At 33.1% G+C, this 16842-nt stretch overlaps 1 protein-coding gene across 3 annotated transcripts in view; it reads left to right on the top strand.

Annotated features, from left to right (window-relative positions):
* The window catches only part of Ssp3 (short spindle 3), a 45870-nt gene that overhangs the window by 8663 nt on the left and 20365 nt on the right, over positions 1–16842 (top strand). The window contains exons 11-12 of one of the 3 annotated variants that reach the window (XM_072895338.1): positions 5045–5208; positions 8051–9643. In XM_072895338.1, coding sequence (XP_072751439.1) covers positions 5045–5208; positions 8051–8054 — 168 coding nt within the window. In that variant the 3' untranslated portion in view covers positions 8055–9643. Of the gene's footprint in view, positions 1–5044; positions 5209–6310; positions 7189–8050; positions 9644–16842 lie in introns of those variants that run through there. The other 2 variants (XM_072895336.1, XM_072895335.1) reach the window with 2 other exon arrangements.

The following is a 16842-nucleotide window of genomic DNA, read 5'->3' on the forward strand; positions in this document are numbered from 1 at the left end:
TTCTATAACATATAATAAGGAAAGACAAAAGAACAATAGAATTTATTAATATAACAAAAAGATATTTTATACGCCACTCGCATTCCTGACAGGGCGCTCTTGCATTTTGCATCCGATACCTATTTGTCTCTTCGAAATCATCTCGACAGGCGTCGAGATTCACGCTTTCAAACGCATCGTATGTTTATCTTTTTTTCGGTGTACCAATTCATCGGCGTGATTTCGCCATCGAATCTTCACGCTCCATAGATACAGCACTGGCGCCACCTCCTTCCTCTCCCCCCCCTCCCCTTCCCTTCCAAGGATCCCTCTCCGCAAATGCATTAGCGGCGAGAGAGCTTTTAGTGACGTCACCCACATACAGACACGCGTGCACGTACGCACGAACGTCACGCGCGCGCGGATGGAGTCGAGTTATATGTACGATGAAAGGAAAGTCCGTCCGCGGAGAGAAAAAGAGAAAGAAAGAGAGAGAGAGAGAGAGAGAGAGAGAATACGCATGGGGTACTCCTGCTTCCACTTGCATCAAGCCTGGGTTTCGAGGACCCGGCCTAATCTTTTGTTTCTTCGTCTCCTCTTCTCCTCCTATCGAGACGCTTTTTCAACGACCTCTTCGCACGTTCTAGAATCGAAATGCTCGCTGCAATTTTCCCGAGCTACCGCCCTTCTCGGTCCTCCTTCGACACGATCGCGGAGATTTTATTCAAAGAAAAGCTACCGACATTTTATTTTTGCAGACTCTAAGCAGCTGAAAGTTTAAAACGAAAATTTATACCAAGGATATTTATCACAGCGTTCTCAAGTGAAGGTTTGATTACTCTGAAAGTGATTAAACCCAATTTGCCATGAATGTTTCGACCGAAAATTGTTTTTGACTCTGATTAATATAAATAATACAGTTATAATATAAATAACATAAAATATCTTGTTGCTATTCTTAAGTACAAGATTTTTCGCTCTGATTAATCAATCAAATTTATTCGAACACTATTTCATTGATTAACTTAATAATTCAAGTAACCCAAGGAGTTGATGAAGTCATTAATCGCTCTCAAAGCAATCAAATTTGCTTTGAGAGCGGAAACACTATTAGAGAGTCTTTCATCATATTGTTTCACAATTTTAATGATATCGTTTCAAATTTTTTTCATGATGAGCAAAGTGGTTTTTTTTCCAAATTAAACGGAAATTGATATTAAAGTACGACACCTACGTTGAAAACACAGAAATATCACAAGAGTTATGATGAAAAAATTGGAAATAAAAATGAAGCCGATATATAAATTTGCAAACGTGTAAAATAACGTATTATCCAAAGAAAAAAGATACTTTATTGTCGAGAATTTTAAGAACCCTCGATACAAATTGATTCAGCGTATAAATGCATGAAACGCGCAAACTATGGGCTTCTGATAAGTAAACTAATTAAGCGGACTAAGTTTATAGCAACTCTGATGAAAAGCAGCGTTTAATTGCAGAGAAATTACAGTATTGAGAGGACTTACGATATTATAGGAGTTTAGCAAATCGAAAAATCAACTACTTTTTAGGCGATATTAAAAAGTATTCTATTTTTTGATTCGCTATAACTCTTATATAAACTCTTACGTCGGTTTTAATATATTTTCTTTATGATGGATGATAATTAAATTAAACGTTTGAATTGTATGTTTGATAAAAAAATGTGCTTGCAATAATTTTAAAAAAAATTAATAAAATTTTTTTTTTTTTTTTTTTTTTTTTTTTTTTTTTTTTTTTCAAATTTTAGATTTGTAACGTTTAGGAAAAATCGAGTACAAACATGTATTTTTTTTATCTTTAGTCTACTTTTTAATCGTATTGACATAACATTGATATTATTTAAAAACAAAACAAGGTTTTGTGATATTTATCTTGATTTTGCGGGAATCATTATTATCTCATTATTCGTTTTTTATTCCATTCAAACTAACACATGTTCGTGTGTATGTTACACGTCCGTCTTATAATAATTATCAAATTTCGTACAGTTTAAACAGACATTAGACGCGAATTAATTTGTTTTATACAGACATTTTGCTTTTATTGCTGTTCGCGCAGCTCCGTTTATCATTAGATATACCGTCCGGTATTATTATTGGTCAGGTTCGTCTCCGCATACGATTCCGGGGATTCTCGAGAAAATGGAAACAAGAGAGTCACCTCGTTACCAAATGGACCAGAAAAAAACGTCCCGTCGTAAAAAAGAGCCGCTGAGATAAAGATTCTCGTCGAATAAAAAATTCAGCGATAAGCGAAATTAGACGCGCAAAATTCTCATCTTTAACTTTACAACTGCCGTGTCTTTCTCCCGATATACGAGCGTTTTAATACGCTTTAAATACAATCGATAGGATCGCTACATCGAGTTCGACGAAAGTAATCACGGTGTACATTCAATTAATAAAAAAAAAAAAAAAAAAAATAGAAAAAATGCGATCTGTAAATTTGACGTAACGTCTGTCATTTCATTCATTTTCTTAATGAATCGCGACGATTTTAAAAAAATCAAGTTAAAAAAATGTTTACGAAAATTGAAATGGATATTATTTTAATCCACCCCCTATCTTGCTGATCGGAAAGATTTGTATAGTTTGGACAATTGGACGCAGAGAAACGAATTACTCGAAGGGAGTTTGTCCATTTTTTTTCTTTCTTCCCCCTCCTGTCTCGCGAAAAATTTCCCAGTCACTGGCCTGTCGACCAAACAAATTTACAATTTCACGTAAATTGCTAGAAATTATTCGAGATCGTCTCCCTTTTTCTCGGGAATTTATATGTGCATGCGTGACTGCATTACGGTTGAAAAGAAGAACGATTTCGACGACTACAAATTGTATTTGCTGACCGTAAAAAAGGGAGGAAAAGTTGTCAAACGAATTAAAGTCCGAGTAACGTATAGATTGAATGTAAGGATATGACGATTCATAGTCGGCAATAGTGTCTTTTTGTTTAATATTTATTATTAATCAATAATAATATTAAATAATTTAATATTTATATTAATTTATTTTTAATATTAAAATAATAATAAAATTATTTATTATTAATCAAGGAACTAAACAAATACGCGCGTAAAAAATATGCACGACCTACCTCTGCCACTGATTCTTTATTTTTAATGGTAAATATTTTTAGAACATTTAATATTTAAATATTTCGTCGAGGAAAAATATATCTATGTATTATATAACAAATATAATATGAATATTTTATTTTACCTTTTATTATCAACAATAAATATACTTTTAACTGAATTTTGTTTTTATCAACCCCTCGCGATCGAATGTAAAATTTATAAACTGGTACGCACTTTATTATATATTAATCATAAAGTCCAAACGGTATTATCGATGTCTCGTAGTAGAATTTTCTAAGATCGTCCCGTCGACTCTCTTCAATGTTTGGAAAGAACTGGATTAACATAAAAGCATCTCCTGTTTACGATCGCACGTACTCGATATATGCGTTCCTCGAAATTTCAACGTCTTGTTGCCGTCTTGTTTTCGTTCGTCCCGTATCAGGGAGAATGTCCTTTTTTTTTTTCCTCGATACGGATGGGATTGAATTTGTCAAGATAGTGGTCAAACCACTTTTTAATGTTTCGTTGGAGATTATTTCGCTACCTCTCTTATGAGCAGGCCGGTTCGTAACATTACTTATCTCTTCCATCCGAGAGACGCTCGTCTGGCGCAACAATAGTTCTTAAAAGATTATGCGCTTTGGAGTTTTCTGTGAATGCATCACGATATCTCTTTAAAACCAATAGTTTTTACGACAAACTAATAATAAACATGTCACAAATATACGTCATATACGCGTTTTCCAAGTGAGTCTAATTTATTATTAAAAAAGAGAGTAGAATAAAAAAGAAGAAGATTCTCTTTTCAGAGGAAATGTAAATTTTATAATTATTAATATTAATTATTTATTATATTATTAATATTTTTTCATATCATTTATTAATATTGATATTTTACGATGTTATACATTATATAAAAAATACGGCATGTTTAACTTGAATAAAATTTTTCACGAGATTTAATTCGAATTGTGGATTGAAAACTCAATTGCAAAATTACTTTCGCGTTTGTTTACTAAAATTTAAGTGTAATTTTCGTCGCAGTATATCCAAGCGAGTGGTTTATAGCGGCCAGAAGCCAAATAAAAGCGAACCAACGTGTAGTATACGACTTTTCGATAGAATTCCTCGAACGACTTATCGAAACCAAGGCTAAATCGTTTAGGACCCATATTCCCTGTTTTCAGGATTCTTATCGAGTCCCTTTGTGACTCGTTATCACTAATTTAGCATTCTAAATGCGCATCTTGTTACAATGACTCGATGGATCAGGCGTGTGTGTGTAGATGTCTAACGTTTGGTTAATCGACCAGAATCGAACGCTAAGTGACCAGCTGACTACTGATGTAATGCGAGTGATATATCTTCTAGTAAAAGCAAAAACACGTCTGAAATTTCTTCGATTCTTTGACATAAAAAATTCGCTTTTTTAAATTTTCAGCATTTTTTTTCTTTTTTTTTTTTAATAATTTTAATATCAATGACGCTCTCTTTCTTTCTCTCTCTTTAATTTCCTTTCGCATCTATTACATCCAAGGGGAAGATATTATTTCATCGGAATACGACAATTTTCCCTCTTTTCTTTTCTTGCATTTCGATATATCTTTTGTCATTTTTAATTACGACGCGTAATTGTACACTAGAGTCTAATGGATTCTCACATTTCTTGCATTTCTCTGCCGCAATTTTTTCGCGCTATTAAATGAACAAAAAAAATCGAGTACACACATTTCTCTGAAATCGCAAATACTCTTCTCTTTGTATTTTAACTAAACGTTAATAATTCTGACGTGTTTTAAGGAAAATTGGAATTATACGTATATACCTTTCGAAAAGCACCTTTGCGACGCTATTTCCGGCATTTTGAGGGGAGGGGGAATACTTTTGAAAAAATGTCTATTATACATCTTTCTGTTTGTAACCATTACGTTTCTCCCTTCACAGACTCTGACTAGTCTCGACGACCACGCGCAGACCCAGGATGTATCCGCCAATTCAACCGGAAATGGAATGGTGGCCGCCAGCGCGACGCAGTTGCTGTGCAGCCTGATCCCCGAAGAGCTCTTTGAGAAAACGGTCTTGCAGACTCGCGTTCAAGATATTGCCGGGTGAGTCCTTCAAACGTTCAATTTATGAGCACAGTCTCGCATTACGCGATCCTGAACCTTCGATACTGACATCGTATCGTATAAGAACCCAATCCTCTTTTAAATAATAAAAATATTTTTATTTGACGTATATATTTGAAACGGATGACTGAATGTCATGAAAGAATTATATTTATCTTGTCAAAAATCCAAATCATTTCTAATATATTTCGCTCTTTTTTCCTGATATACTGATTTAAAAAAATCCGTCGTATTAGAACTTTATATATATAAAAAAAAAAAAAAAGAAAGCTCTACAATCTTATCCAATTCTGTGTGTGATAATTTTCTTTACACAATACATTTCAAAAATTGTAAATAAATTAATCCATTTTTTTTAAACATTCCATAATTTTGAAACACTGAAAAAATACGTAGACTGTCAAACAATAAAGTAATGGCAGTTTTAATAGAAATATTATTATTGAATATCGGGATTGAACATTATGATTTTAACAGAACCTAAACTAATTTTAACTAAAATTTGTGTCGGAAAATAGAGCGCACATAAAATTAAAATTATGCCTTTTTAACTAAATATTGTATTGTGATGAGAATTCTATTGATACATATTAGCACAAATACATACATATTTAATTGACAGTTGATCCTTTTAATGTTCAGGGAATGGCTAATCAAATGCAATTATCGTTTTATAATACGATTCTATAAATTTGTCCTACAATATCTTATGTAAAATTTATAAAGACAAAGCTTTAGCGGAGAGTAATTTATTATTTGTTGTATGTCTTTTACACGACATAAAAAGATGACGCCGATACTTTTTATACCACCGAATAAAGATAGAGCAGTATCGTAGGGCGTTCGATTATTAGTTACAAATGGCGGGCTATTAAAATTAATCTCTACAGGCGACCGAAGCATTATTTCGTTGATTAGGGTAATCGAAGCATAATTAGCAACGTTCCACTTTTTCCTGAACGATACGAACGGTCTACGTAATTGCAGGCAATCATCTACAATGAAATCGTACTTCTGTAACGTGTCTTTACGTATCTTTTCCTCGTATTTTTTTTTTTTTTTTTTTTTTTATTTTTTGTAGAGTTCTTCAATAAAAGGACTAGAGCTGTTGAGATATACTTTTTTGATAAAAAGCGGATTACTGGAACGACGAATGTAGAGAACTTGTAAGAAGAAATAACACACGAAAGCGGCAAAATTTCACGTTACTCAAAATAGAAAAAGAAAAAGTTTAATTTAATTAAATTATTGAATTAATTAATTATATTATATTTATAATATTATATTTTTATTTATTTATTAATTTAATTTTTCATTATGAAACTATATAATAAAATTTTCTTTTCATCCGCGGTTAGTTCTCTTTATTAATCAACGATAGATCTCTTTACGTTCCTGTCACGAAAGCTATTAACGCCTGACATTCGCTTTCGTACAATTCATATTCATATGCACTCGCCTCGTATGCGGTTTTTGCCGAAAATTCGCGTCTTTTGATCTGGTCGAGTCATTTGTTGCGCAAACACAGCATCGTCTCTAGAACGCCGCCTTTGAGCGGACGATGGAATATTCGAGGAGGTGCTTTGAGGTGCCTCCTGAGGACCACCCTGTCTGAAAATATAACCGCGCGTCAGTGCTGAACTTAATACGCGAGTCACGCCAAGTGACAAGATGCAAACTGTTTTCGTTGCATCGCGCGGGATCCGTGATCTTCTTCACGTTCGGAGGTTGACGGTTCGCACCTGGGTCAACTTCCTCCGCGAAGACCCCCCAAAACGTCGCCTTAACCCCTTTGCGCACTCGTCGAACTCGATTTCCTCCTTCTTCTTTTTCTCCGTGCACGTTCTCCGCACACGTGTCTCTCTTCCGGGCAGAAAAATCTTGTCACAGACGTTTCATCTCTTCGGCGAACGCATAGGAACATTATTAAAGTAGCAGTTATGTAATATAATTACGAAGGTAAAATTAGAGCAAATGTGAAAAATAATGTAAAGCAAAATATTATTTTTTATTTACAATAAAATAATTATAATTAGTAATAATAATTTTAAAATTAAAAATGTTTTATTTATTAACTCCATGCAATTTTTAAATCTTTATTATTTAGATATTATTTATATAAATTAAGAAATTTTAAGGTTTTATTTTTTTGTAAGGAAAATTAATTGTTGAGGTCTTCCATCATTATTTAATTAAATTTAAATATATTATACGGTGAAAAAGCTAAGATAATCTTTTAAAATTATTTAAAGAAAAATATTATTTATAGTAAGACAATTATGATTAGTAATAATTTTAAGTCTGTAATAAATATAAAATATTTTTTTTTTTTTTTTTTTTTTTTTATTAACTCTCTCAGGCAAATTTGTATAAAGCTTTATTATTTACATATTATTTACATAAATTAAGAAATTAGATTTTATTTTTTAAGGAAAATTGTTGAAGTCTTTCATCATTATTTAATTAAATTTAAATATATTATACGGTGAAAAAGCTAAGATAATCTTTTAAAATTATTTAAAGAAAAATATTATCTATAGTGAGACAATTATGATTAGTAATAATTTTAAGTCTGTAATATATATAAAATATTTTTCATTTATTAACTCTCTCTCAGGCAAATTTTTATAAATCTTTATTATTTATATATTATTTACATAAATTAAGTAATTTTAAGATTTTATTTTTTAAGGGAGATAAATTAAGCATTGACTTCTTTCATTATTATTTTACTAAACTTTATAAATATATTATATATTAATTGATGTTATTATTATCTCAATTTTACTAATGTAAATGAAATCTTTTTTTTTTTATACAGCTGAAATTACGCGGGTAAGCAATTTCAACTTTGTGTGACAGCGTCGCTCTAAAAAGATCGTATCGGATTATTTTCTTTCGACATACTTTGGTATAATCGGGTGAATCTGCGCATTTCACACGTTCACCGATCGCGTATACCGTGTCTGGCCGTATATAATGAATGACGAAGGTGTGCGATCAGAATTATTGTCGACCGGATAGCGGGATTATTATGATTAATTTCCTGCCGATGTGCGCGAGAAAGGCCTAGTCACGATTTTTACTCAGCGGCGAACTCTGCTTTTCGCTCGTATCTTTAAAGCGCGCAGATGTGTAACGGCGATCGATCATTTTGTACGTCGTAATGCTTATTTGACGGCATCGTTAAGTGCTGCACTCCTGCCGTCACTCCTTTCCCGGAAAATAATGCATGATTTTTTTTTGCACCGAGACGCGATTTTCTGTCTTTTTCTTTTTCTTTTTTTTTTTTTTTTTTTTTTTTCTTATACCGGTAATGCATTCGTAATCCACAATTATTACCGTAATAGTTTCCCCGACTTAGAGACAGATATAAAGTTTTATAACGAGCAAAATGAATAATAAGCAACATGATGATATCATTCATATATGCTAGATGATGTCATCAAATAATGATTCGATGACATCGTAAGCGTTGATAGGCATATTTTAATGACATAGTGTGTAGTAATGAAAATTGTGCAATATTTAAATACATTTGTTTGCACGTGTGAAAAACTAAGACTGATTGTGAGACTATCTTTGAAATTTTTTAGCACTGTATCTCTCTTTTTAAAAGCTAATAAACATTAATAAAATATGGTAAAATAGAAGGATTTCAGCGAATTTTTAATATTGCACAAAATTTTGCATTTTATTACCCTCGCAGAACAGATGATGGTTTTTATTTCACGCGTTTGTCAGCATAATTCATAAAACTGAACACGCACGCATAAATATTCTGTTTAAAAATATATAAATTCTGAAATATGAATGTAACATGGAAAATATAATTATCATTAGATTTTATCGACGATATACGAAGTAGATATCTCTTAAACTTTCTGATGGGCATGAATGACTCTATAAAGCAACATATGCGCGGTATAAAGATAAGGAGATAAAAAGTGCGTATGTTTGCCTATCAACTTTTATCCGTTAGTATCTCTCCTCCGCGATCTCTCTTTAGTAAGTAGAGAGGCGCCGGTGCCGGCAGCTCTCCCAGGGATCATTTCCCTCGTTTCCCTCCTTTTTTTTTTAATGTCGACAATGCCAAAGATAAATGAGTTTTTCGCCATAAACTCCGTGGCCCGTTGAGAGAATCGCGTCCTACTCTCGTTTTTTCTCATACATGTGAATACTACGAGAACATGGGCATTAAATTATTTGCCTTTTTACAAGAACGATATTTTCCCTTCTTGAAATATCTCCGAAAAAAAAAGATAAATGCTTAAGAAAGAGCGTCTTCTCGTTCATTTTGACATAATTGATCTATTTAGAAATTTTCGCGAGGAAAATTATTGTTACATTATTAAAACAAATATGCAGAAAATACGTTTTTGTAATCGTGCGATATTTATTAATATGTGAAATATTCTCTAGTATTTAATAGTAAAAATATATTTAGATGCCAGAACATTTACACATGAGAAACTATTATATTGAGAGTGATTAACAAAGATAATGCGACTCGGTCTCTTTTCCCGTAATCGAAAACTCTCGAAGACGTCGACGATCGGGACTTGAGTGGCAACCATCGACGTAATTGCTAGAGACAGAGTATCAGAGTAGAAAAATCAAATCCACAAACACTCTCATCGCTAATCACGATGAAGATGGGAGAAAGACTTGCCTCGTGTAAGGTCTACATGAAATTAGATCGAACGCGCGAAATAATTAGTGATTTATTTTCATAATTAATGTAACATAAATTTTAATATCAGTATTCGCGAACAATGTCCAGTTTAATCGAATTTTATATGATTTAATAAGACGTTGGACGAGATAAATTATACGTTAAACTGCAAATATCTCTTCTCATAACTTTTTCAAAATACTCCAAGTCTCTAATTAACTTTTAAGTGAGTACATATGTCAGTACATATATCAGGATATTGACGTACGACGATTTTGACGTTTCTTGAAGAAAACAGCTGGGATGTTTTGAACCGCCCAGTAGTAATATTGACATCGTGGAGTGCGCGAACGAGATACGAGAGGCCGAAGAAATATGTCAATTTAAATCGTTATGTCTCTTAAAGTACCCGGTGTCTTGCTCTCCACGCTTACTGAGATAAATCACAGTTTGCTCTGGTTAATTGAAACGGATGTAGGCGGAACTCGATGCGATCTCGCTTTTTGTTGCTCTTCGCGGCTCCGGGATTAAATGGGGCTTTCGATCAGCTTGTCGACGTCCACGAGTCTAAATTTTCCTCAGCGCGCGCCCGCGGCTTCCCTCGTGCTCTCCGTCTATTGTTATAATGAATTAAAGGACTACGTCTTAATCGCGTGCGCGCGCTCGCGTACAGAAATGACGCCCTTCCTCTCAGCCTTTCGCTTTTAAGCCTATCATATAATCCTCTGAGCAATCATAGTTTGAAAAAACAATTATAAAGTTACGCTAGGATTCTATTACAAGGTCGCATATGTTTAGATAAGATGATAGTTTACCCAAACCTGGAAGAAAATATATTTATATTTATGCTGAAAATCTCTAAGAGTGTTTAAATTAATTTTTCCTCAATTTTCTAAAAATTTGAAATAATTATTTGATTCGAAAAGGCTATAGCCGGATAAGCATACTAAAAGTGCCCCCGACGAGTTTTCAAATAACATTTGGCCTGTCATGTTCTCACTGTAAAAAGAAATTTTCCTCAAAATTTCAGCTCCCTAACTCTATTATTTTCTGAGTTACCGAGAAAAACGTCATTTTCAGTTTTTATTTTTCTTTTCTGTAAATATTTGAGATGATCCCATATCGATTTTTTTTCTGAACATTTATCAACAAAAGACACAAAAGAAATATTTTTTTATTAATCTCAAATAAAAATTTGATTTAAAAAAAAGATTGAAATTAAGAGAAGACTTTTTTAACGTGTTTCTTTCGAGGTTCAATCACTAAATTTTTATAGAATACTTTTTTTATATGTCTTAATGCTCTCAAATTTTTTCAATATTTGCGAGTTGGTGTAACATGAACAAAAAGGAAAATCGTTTTTTTTTTTTTTTTTTTTTTTTTTTTTATAATAGGACGGAAAATTATTTATTTATTTTTGTAATAATTATAATAGTAATTATAATAATTGTAATAGTTATAATTATACTGCAGGATAGAAATATTTTTGATGCAAAAACAATTTAAAAATTGTATTTGTGAAAATTATTTTTGCATAAAATATATTTCTATTTTGCAGTGTAATTACAACTATTACAATTATTAGTATTACTATTATCGTTACTACTATAATTATTACAAGAAAAATAAATAATTTTCTGTCTTATTGTCAAAAAATAATAAAAAGAAAGGATTTTTCATTAACTCAAAAAAATTGAAAAAGTTTGAGAATATTGAGATATATAAAAAGAATATTCTCTAAAAGTTTGATGATTGAACCTCGAAAGGAACATGTTAAAAAGGCCATTTTTTAATTTTAGTCCTTTTTAAAAAATCGAGTTTTTATTCGAGATTAATGAAAAAATATTTTTTTTGTGTCTTTCGTTAATAAGTATTCAAAAAAATCGATATGGGAACATCTCAAATGTTTACAGAAAAAAAAATAAAAACTGAAAATGACATTTTTCTCGATAACTCAGGAAATAATAAAGTTAGGAAGCTGAAATTTTGAGGAAATTTTTTTTTTACAATGAAGAAATGACAGGCCAAGCATTATTTGAAAACTCGTCGGAGGCACTTTTTGTATGCTTATCCGGCTAAAGCCTTTCGAATCCTTTATCACACGTAAATATAAAATATCGAAAAAATATAATCTTAAATCATTTTGTTAACGAATTAAAATTTCTCATAAAAATTAATACGTGAAAAAAATTAATTGTATATATAAAGAATCTCAGAACGTCTGTAGTTGTGATTGAAAGGTTGCTTCACAAGAGCCAGCAGTTCCGTTAAAAGGTAAAAAATTTCTGAAAATCGTCCTTGTCGACTTTCCGTGAAAAAAAAAAAAAAAAAAAAAAAAAAAAATTGATCGGTACTCCAGCGATTCGGTATAGATTGAACATATACTCTCGTATTAGGGACGCGTAATCGCGTGCTATCGCAAAAGTACCATAATTTAAGATCTAATCGTTAGGCAATGGTAACATCAAACTGACGCATTAATTAATACGCAGCTAGAGACGAACGGCGGCTCGCGCATTTACTTAACGTAATAAGGTTCCCAGCGGCTTCTTCTTCTCCTCCGCGCGAGCGGAGGTATAAGGTATAGGTATAGGGTTTATTACGGAAATGAAAAGGCTACGTTTTAGTCGTGCAACCTGATTAAATCGAGAGTTGCGCGAAACGAGGTTAGACGCGAAACGACGGGCTCTTCCCCTTTGAAGAGAGAGAGAGAGAGAGAGCGACGAGCGAAATCTATTTTATTAATATAACGGCGCTGCTGTTTGATCTGATAATTTAGTTCCGCCGTTCTAAAGAGCATCCACCCTCTCCTCCTCCTTCCCTCCTTCCTCCCCTTTTCTGCTACGCCAAAGGCTCTCGAGTAACGCACCGTCGACATCTCCCAGTGGGCATTTTCGGATTTCTTTCTCGAATCTCTCTCTGCCCTCATTCTCTTCATGCTCACCTTCTTATCGATTTCATGCAAATAAATTCGAGCCTCTATCGGCTCTATCGTGAGAAGAAAATAGCGCTAAAATGTTGACTGCGGGCTTTTGTTTGCTGTAGTCGTATAAGAATACGCCGATCATCCACCAATCACGAAATTGTGAACAAAAGTCTTTAATGTAACGAGAAGAAAAAGGGAAGAAACGTATTAAGAGATTTGTATAGTTTATTAGAGAAAAAAATATTGCGTACAAACGTAATACATCTAGAATGTCTACCTCTGGAAAGATATGAAAATTATTCCTCGGAATTCTCAGATTTCTTTTGTACCTAGAAAAATCAGGGAATTTTCATGAAACTTTATTGAGATTTAAGAAATTTTTAAACTATCCTTTCTTTAATAATTTTGCTCTAATATAATTATAAGCAGGCAACCAAATCATGCGATTGAAATACATTATATGTATAATATATATTATATATTATATATTGTAAATATATATCTCTTTCTGTTTATATACTCAATGTCTTAACAAAATATTGAATATGCAGTACATATTCTTTGTAATTTTTCATAATAAAAAAAAATGAAAATTTTATGCAAGTGAAAAATGCTATTATTCAGTTTTATTATTCAGCTTTTTACAAATTTAGTATTTGAAACTTAAGAGGTTTTGTAGTTTTTTGTCGTATGAAAGTCGAGTGAAAAACGCATGCAATAAAAAAGTTTATTTTAGAGAAAATTGTATCAAAAAAGATATACTTTAATGGCAAATTCGATCATCCGCACTACATCACACTAGTGCATACTAAAGGCTGCTATATACATGAAGATATCTAAATAAAAAGAAATCATATAAACATTTAAGTAATTAAAATTCAATCATGATGTATTTGTCCGTCATTTTTTTTAGAACATACATTATTCATCATCAAAATGTTTATATATTACGTCATTATATATATACTTACATTATACTTACTTCATATATAACAGCCTTTAATATGCACTAATGTGGTGTAGTGCGGATGACCGAATTCGCTATAAGATACATTCTTTACTTGGAATTTTGTACAAAAACACTTAAAAGATCAGGCAACTTTTTTTTTATAAGACTTGGGTTAGACTCTGTACATTTTTCTAAATAATTTTTCGAAACACTTGATCAATTTCGCGATCATTTAAGGCCCCGCTATACAATAATCTGTTTCATTGTCAGATGTATTTCTCTCTTTTTCGCAACTTCAACAACTCGACAAACAAACCTGCGCGGATAAAATTGTAATTGCATGATATTCAGCGGATCCGCTACAGATTTATTCGGTTGGGTAAAATTGCGGAGAACTACGTGTGTAGAGACACTCTCTGGACCGCATTCAGACTACATTTCCATGTTTTCTCGTTGCTGGATAAAGTTGCATAAAGAGAGAAGAATTTTAATTTGCTCTTTCGCTGATGACAAAACCGCGTCCATTTTAAACAAAGTCCAACCGCGTGTCCAGTACACCTGTCACATTTATCGGCGAAGCGACGATGAGTATAAGCGCGACTAAAAACGCGAGGGCGAAGGGGGAGGAAGGGACTGGAAGGCGAGAGGGGTCGGTATGTTGTAACCGGGGCAAGATCATCGGCGGTCGTGGAAGAAAGGGGGAGAAGAAGAAAAAACATCGCGGGGGTGAATGAGCGAGGCGGGCTGGGTACGTAATCTGCTAATGGACTGTTCTCCTCCTCCTCCTCCTCCCCTGTCCCCCTTGCCCCTTACTCGTTCCGTTCCCACCTCGTCGCTCCCTCTCTGTTTCTCCTCGTCCAAATTCACCCTCGGCCTCGGTACGCATCCCCGCGTCCTCTCAACCCTCTTTCGAAAAGCCTCGACTCATTTCTCTGTCCTTCTCTCGCTCTTTCTCTCTCTTTCTCTCTCTCTCTCTCTCTCTCTCTCTCTCTCTCTCTCTCTCTCTCTCTCTCTCTCTCTCTCTGAGTTATCGGCGACCTACACGCACACACCCTCATAGTCTGCTATTCTTCGTACTTTTGTTGCCTTCTTTTTTTTTCTACGTGTTGCTCGCGGGATTTGGTCGATACACCACCGCGGTGATCGGTTAGTGCGTTCGCGCGTGCACAGGGTGTTGGAAAATTACGTGTACAAACTTGGAAAATGTATCGGGGAGATTTCGTAATGAGAGAAAAGAGGAAAGAAAGAGAATTTCCCGCGCAAGCACAGATACGGAAAAATTTTTCGCAAATTAATCTGCACGGATGAAAATGAATGCGCTTACATTTTGTTCTTCAACTTGAAGTAAACTTCGTCTATCTGCATCGAATTTTAATTTGAAACTTACTTGGAAAGTAATAATGACAATCTCCTAAATCATATAACCCAGGGAAAGGGCCTTTCCAAATTTATTTTCAAAGAAACTAGTCAAAAAAGTAACGTTCTTACACTGAAAAAAAAATTATTTAATCTAACAAAATATTTAGTTCAATACGTTCAAATAAGTATTTATTTAAATTAAGCAAAAACATATTTTAATCAATAAAATATATTGCTGAATAATAAAATAGACAATATATTTTACTAATTTAAATATAAATTCTTGCTTAATTTAAATAAATACTTGTTTGAACGTATTGAACTAAATATTTTTTTAGATTAAGTAAATTTTTTTTCAGTGTAGATTCATTATGTCGGTGACTATCAGTCGAAATTACATAATTTAACTACTTTGTGGCAAGTTTGATTTAATCTTTATACTAGCGGAGAGCAAGAGATTTTCAGTAAAAGTTTCAATGTTTATTTCAACACAAAGAAAAGAGAAAAACGCAAGGAAACCATCTTTCGCAAAAATATATACAGTTAATAAACGCAGGTCTCGCGTGTACGCGGTTCCTGTTTAATTAACTTCTTTTCACATTGAAATTCAGACATGCAAATAGCCGACTAAATATTAAATCCGCGAATGGCAGGTAGTTCGCGCGCATAAATAATGAGTTAAATTATTACCGGGAATACGCGCCGGTCGAATTAATTATGATGACATTGTATTTTATCTTGTAAATGTTACACGAGCGATAAGTCCTTCTCATTTTCCAATTGTTATTAATTATTGGATCGACTGCATAATGCACGGGCCGTTTTATTTTGAAAGCGCACGGATATATGATTTTAAAACAATGATAAAAGTTAAAGTGCACGCACTCTCTCTCTCTCTCTCTCTCTCTCTCTCTCTCTCTCTCTCTCTCTCTCTCTACAATGTCGTATTTCTATCAATATGTACGAGAAGAACAATATTTTCCTTCTTTCTCTGCAGAGATTTCATCAGTTAATGCAGTTATTAAACACGCTTTCTCTCTCTCTCTCTCTCTCTCTTTTTTTTTTTTTAATAGAATTGTACACGCGTGTATTTTAAAAGCGATGCATAAATTCAGAGTTTTCTGCCAAATCTGCTAAAACATATACGTCATTTATATATAACTATATTCCGTATTGTTTTATTTATCTTTGTATTTCAAAATTGGACTTATTCTACGAAAAAAAAGAAAAAAATAAAAACAAACGATTCATCATAATTCTGGCGCATTTCTGGCGCTCTTTATTTGCATCTCGTAATTGCAATTTGTAACAATGTTGGGGGTTTATATTTAATCTGCATGTTCTCCGGCGGGACGTTCGTTTGAAAATCTATCTGTTTCTCGGATCGCGTTGCGTCATAAATTTAAAGTTAATATTCGAGTTTGGCGATTCAGCGTCAAATTAGACAGCAGATGCACTTAAAGTATCAGCTGGCACAGCCGGGTGTTGGTCAGTGATTCATTTCCGAAGCCTCCGCGTAGGCCTCGTCGTACTCGTTTTTAAAGAGCACGTCTCTTAATCCGATCTTCAACAGTGTTAAATATTATTAACGTTTATACCAATGTTATCGACATATAAAAATTAATTAAATTAATCTTTTAGAAAGAGAGACTTGTCATTGCTTTATAATTGTAAAATATAAATCGCAATTTTTATATATTTATA

This window comes from Anoplolepis gracilipes, chromosome 7 (genome assembly GCF_047496725.1).
Source record: "Anoplolepis gracilipes chromosome 7, ASM4749672v1, whole genome shotgun sequence".
Taxonomy (NCBI): domain Eukaryota; kingdom Metazoa; phylum Arthropoda; class Insecta; order Hymenoptera; family Formicidae; genus Anoplolepis; species Anoplolepis gracilipes.